This window comes from Etheostoma cragini, chromosome 3 (genome assembly GCF_013103735.1).
Source record: "Etheostoma cragini isolate CJK2018 chromosome 3, CSU_Ecrag_1.0, whole genome shotgun sequence".
Lineage (NCBI taxonomy): Eukaryota > Metazoa > Chordata > Actinopteri > Perciformes > Percidae > Etheostoma > Etheostoma cragini.
In genome coordinates, this window is record NC_048409.1 from 24,722,684 (window position 1) to 24,728,252 (window position 5,569).

Consider the following 5,569-nt stretch of genomic DNA (forward strand, 5'->3'; position numbering starts at 1 on the left):
TATAGTGTCTTGAGATAACTCTTGTTATGAATTGATACTATAAATAAAATTGAATTGAATTGAATTGAATTGAATTGATAGTGCATCGCTACCGTGATGGTAGCGATGCACTGTGCCAAGCGCCCTGTCACAGGGCCCCCGGCTGCCATTTCTTACTACTGAGGCATGAATGAAAATCCTGATGGTGCATTTCCATTTAACTACTGCTACAGTAAAAGTGTTATTTAGTAAAGTTTACATACTGACCTTATTTAGTTTCAGTTATCATCAGTCATTGGTATACAAGCTCTACAAAAGAAGGACTGTAATTACCTTCATCATGTTGTGGAAGAGCTTTCCTGATTGTTTAAAACAGCCATTTTGTCGTTGTTTACTTTTCAGCCAAGTCACGGATGCTTCCATGTTTGCTGGGTCAATGTAGATGAAAGACTGTGCTTTGGCAAACGATCTCAACACAAATGCAGTCAGCCTAAGGATATTAAAAACAAAAGACAGAAAAAAACACAAGAGGAAGCACTTATGATCCAATTAATGGCTCACGATAATCATCCACTCTACAAGTATGTCGTAGTAAATGTTGAACAACATATAAATATATAATTCATTCTTTTTTGGATGACTGACTAGTAATGTTCTCACCAAGTGTTCCCTGGTCCTGCTCCAAATGTGCTGTAAGCACCGTCCTTATCTTTGTAGTTCAGCTGTCTCTGGTAGCCTGTTTAACAATAGAAACATGCTTATTAGGGCATCTACACATTTGATAGGATTAATGATAAGTTCAGGATTTTGAGTAAATTTGTTGATTTGTTGTTGGTTACAGACTACATTTGATAACTTTAGTGGACATCTGACAGTAAAAAGATGACAGCAAATTAGGGGAGAGAAAGAAGGAATGACATGCAACAAGGTCTCCCTGGTGGCCTAGAAGTTAAGGTGGGGGCCTGTTGTCATCATCGTAACCCAGAGGCCAGCAGGGTGTCCCTGATCTGTAGTCTCTAATTGGAATGACGAGCATTGTCAAGAGATTATGCACGCTGCTCATTATATTTTGTGCAACCAGCACCAGAATGTAGCAAACAGTAGATTTGGCATACGTGATCTTTTAGACGAACTAAAACGGAGACTCACCACTGGTCAGGAAGTTGGTAGCCTTTTCCTTGATGCCTGGGGTCAGCTGCTGTGTGTTTCTCAGGTACTCGAGGATGTAGATGTTTGGGGCGAGGAGTGCCATGTTCTGCTCACCACATCCATACGGCATCTGCAGCAGCCCATCCAGGTTCTTCAGAGCCCGGCCCAGAATGTCACCTGCGCAAACACACAGAATCACTGAGAGGGAACACGTAACTAACCTGACCTTTACTTTCTAATGGGGCTTAAAAGACAAACTGTATGTTCTCATGTTGTTATACCACCTTTTTTAAATCCAGACAGAATCTACTTTAATATGTTGAAGGCATAAATTTAATTTGTATTTTGACTTAACTTTACTTAACTTAACCCAACTGATTCATTTTCATTCTAACCACAGATTTTTATTTTTGATAAAGTCTGTTCCCATCCATCCATCCATCTTCATCCGCTTATCCAATATTGTGTCACGGGGGAAGCAGCTCCAGCAGGGGACCCCAAACTTCCCTTTCCGGAGCCACATTAACCAACTCCGATTGGGGGATCCCAAGGTGTTCCCAGGTCAGGTTGGATAATCCCTACATCTAGTCCAAGGTCTTCCCTGAGGCCTCCTCCCAGCTGGACGTGCCTGAAACACCTCCCTAGGGAGGAGCCCAGGAGGCATCCTTCCCAGATGCCCGAACCACCTCAACTGGCAACTTTTGACGCAAAGGAGCAGCGGCTCTACTCCCGGTTTCTCACGGATGACTGTGCTTCTCACCCTATCTCTAAGGGAGACACCAGCCCCCCTCCTGAGGCAAACCCATTTCGTCCGATTGTACCCTGGATCTCGTTCTTTCGGTCATGACCCAGCCTTCTTGACCATAAGTGAGGGTAGGAACAAAAATTGACCGGTAGATCGAGAGCTTTGCCTTCTGCCTCAGCTCTCTTTTCATTGCAACGATGCAATAAATTGAATGTTATACCGCACCCGCTGCGCCAATTCTCCGACCAATCCCCCGCTCCATTGTCCCTTCACTCGTGAACAAGACTCCAAGGTTTTAAACTCCTTTACTTGGGGTAAGGACTCATTCCCTACCAAAGCGCAGCCCTGGCGGAGGCCAACCTCGCCTGAAACAAGTCTGACTTCTGAGAACCCAGACACAGCTCTCACTTTGGTCACACAGAGACTGGATGGCCCTGAGAAGGAACCCCCTCGCCCCATAATCCCTCAGCACTTCCCCCAGTGTCTCCAGGGGGACCCGGTCATACGCCTTCTCCAGATCCACAAAACACATGTAGACCAGTTTGGCATACTCCCAGGCTCCCTCCAGGATCCTTGATAGACTGAAGATCTGATCCGTTGTGCCACAACGAGGACGGAATCCGCATTGTTCCTCTTCACCCTGAGGTTCACCTATCGGCCAAACCCACCTTTCCAGGACCTTAGAGTAGACTTTACCAGGGAGGCTGAGAAGTGTGATGTGGGATAGCATATCCCGGAAAGACACCTTCCTTAGTCGGATGGCTTCCCTGACTACCGGTGTCCACCAGGGGTTCGTGGGTTGCCGTCCATTGAGGCCCCTAAGACCCTAAGACCATAGCTCTCCACCGTAGCTTTAGCAGTGGAAACTTTGAACATTGTCCACTCAGGTTCAATGCCCCCAGCCTCCACAGGGATGCAGGAAAAGCTTCGCCGGAGGTGTGAGTTGAAAGTCTGTCAGACAAGGGCCTCCTCCAAACATTCCTAATTTACTTGCACTACCCGCTTGGGCTTACCAGGTCTGTCCAGAATCTTCTCCCACCCCCTGAACAAACTCACCACCAGATGGTGATCAGCTGACAGCTCCGCCCCTCTCTTCGCCCAAGTATCCAAAACATATGGCCTCAGATCAGATGAAACGATTATAAAATCGATCATTGACCTTCGGCCTAGGGTGCTCTGGTACCACGTACACTTATGAGCATCCCTATGCTTAAACATGGTGTTTGTTATAGACAATCCATGACACAGAAGTCCAACAACAAATGCCCACACTGGTTTAGATCAGGGAGGCCGTTCCTCCCGAGGTTCACACCTCTCCATGTATCTCCATCATTGCCCACGTGTGCGTTGAAATCCCCCAGCAGAACTATGGAGTCCCCCACTGGAGCCCCATACAGAACTCCATTCAAGGTCTCCAAGAAGGAGAGGCACTCCGAACAAATCTAACTGGTAGCACGCCACTTCCCGCACAAGTTCCGGCTCCTTCCCCCACAGAGAGGTGACATTCCACGTCCTCAGAGCCAGCCTCTGCCGGCCGGGTTTGGTCCGTCGAGGCCCCTGACCTTCACCGCCATCCATGTTGCAGCGCACCCGCCCCCAGCGGTTCCTCCCAGGGGATGGAGAGATAGGCACCATGTAGCTTTTTTGGGTTGTGCCCTGCTGGGCTCCGCGGCAAACCCGGTCACCAGACGCTCGCTGTGGAGCCCTCCATCTGGGCCTGACTCCAGACGGGGGCCCAGGGCTTCCTCCAGGCAGGGTCACTAAATCTCCCTCTCTGTGATTTATAGGGAGTTTGGAAGCCTTTTCCCGTCCTAAAAATGTCTTGGTTAAAGCAATTCTCAATTAAAACTAATTTTCTATTATTCACCAAGGACTGAAACTGAAGCACGGGTAGATCCATCAATAATGTCCTCAGGGAGTTGTATGTCCATTTCCTCTGTCAAAGCTTCCCCTGTGAACAGAGAGAGAGAGAGAGAGAGAGAGAAAAACACTTGGCACTTAAACAAAGATGTCTTTTAGATGAAACGGACAGTTAGTGGATGAGAAAGATAAAATCACAAAAATTGAGGGTTCTTTCACTTATTTAACAGTAAATCATTCTGACGCACCTGCGCTAAGCTTGCCGTAATCACAATGAAGTGCTTTATGCAAGTAGTGGATGTCTCCATTAAATTTTTTAACATTCAATCTACTCCACTTCCAGTATTTGTCTTTTCACATGTTTGATGGGTCATGACTGGTGTAAACCGTACTGACCTTTTGGGCAGAGCAGCCAGTTGTAGGTCTTTGTCATCTCAGTTCCCTCAGCCTGAGAGGGAAAGAAATAATGTGAGTTACAGAGCTTCCATTTGGTTAATGGATAAACATTTTCTGTCATCTTGTTTTTAAGGTACCAACCTTTACTATGAGAGGTCGTGTGACCACGTCAATTCGTCCCCTTTCAAGCACCCTCACAACCTCATTGTCACATGAAATTTGGGATGTCACAGCCTCAGCACTCACGGACACATTTACAACTCCTGAATACAACAAACAGTGTGAAATTTGATTAAGATTTTATCAATAAGGTGGATCTCACTGGATTCACAGATCAAAAAGGGCTCCACCTCAACAGCCTTGTGGATAAAAGATTGACTCTCACCTAAGGCAGAGGGGGCCATGGTCCAGCTGAGGGTCTTGCGCTCATTGCCACACAGGCAGGATGTGTACTGGTCACCAGAGAGGGGGGTAAGGTTGTAATCTAAGGAGGGGGTTGGAGTCACACTGACCTGTGAGAACAAAATATTTAAAAAAGTGGAGATTTTTGGCGAATGCGAAAACTTTTCAAACTGCAGAAAAAGGCTGCAGCATTTAACCATTCCCCGGTGCATCAAGTCTTGAGTGAGGTGACAGAACCGGCCAGGGAGGTGGGTAGAGTGAAGTATGTTTGGATTCATCAGGGTCACACACATGTATATATGCACACATAAGATTTATAAACACACACACACACACACACACACACACACACACACACACACACACACACATATATATATATATATATATATATATATATATATATATATATATATAAAAAACATTTGCATACAGTTCAGTTCTTTGAGAAGAAAATATTGTAATAGCACAAACAACCAGTATTGATTCATCACAAATTATCTCAGGTATAACATAACCATAAACTGAATTAATATTGGATGCATTTCCATTATTTCGGTTCATTTCCACCACAAGATGATTTTTGGCGATCCCTTAACTTTTTATTTAGAGCCATCATCCGGTAAATTATAAATTTAAAAATATTCACTTTGTAAAGTACTTTGGTTTATGACCAATATACCTGCAGACCAACCACCATCTTGTATTTTGTGTTTTGTTCTAAGTAGCTAATTGTAAATGCTAACACAATAAAGGTGGGGAAAATGGTAAACATGAAACCTGCTAAAAGACAGCATGTTAGCATTGCTTTGTAAGAATGTTAAAAATGTTTGTTTTTTTAATTGCATTACCATGATGCAACTGGTCAGGTAGTTGAAGGTGGTTGCCTTCAGTTCAAAGTGCTCCCCCCGGATGATGGAGTAGGGCAGGCTGAGCTCCAGAAAGAAGGGCTGGAAGACAACGATGTTTTTACGTGGAGCCAAGCCAAAACCTTGAGGGGACAGACAGAAAGCCTCCGTCTCCCAGGTGGTGATGGTG

The 5,569-nt window shown here is 45.3% G+C and overlaps 2 protein-coding genes across 2 annotated transcripts in view; both read right to left on the reverse strand.

Annotated features, from left to right (window-relative positions):
• Positions 1-5,569, reverse strand: part of LOC117941693 (alpha-2-macroglobulin-like) — a 58,895-nt gene that overhangs the window by 45,220 nt on the left and 8,106 nt on the right. The gene's annotated exons all lie outside the window — the stretch shown is intronic.
• The window catches only part of LOC117941696 (alpha-2-macroglobulin-like), a 67,391-nt gene continuing 63,870 nt past the window's right edge, over positions 2,049-5,569 (reverse strand). Inside the window, exon 26 of the mRNA XM_034866701.1 lies at positions 2,049-2,202. Coding sequence (XP_034722592.1) covers positions 2,060-2,202 — 143 coding nt within the window. The 3' untranslated portion in view covers positions 2,049-2,059. The remainder of the gene's footprint in view (positions 2,203-5,569) is intronic.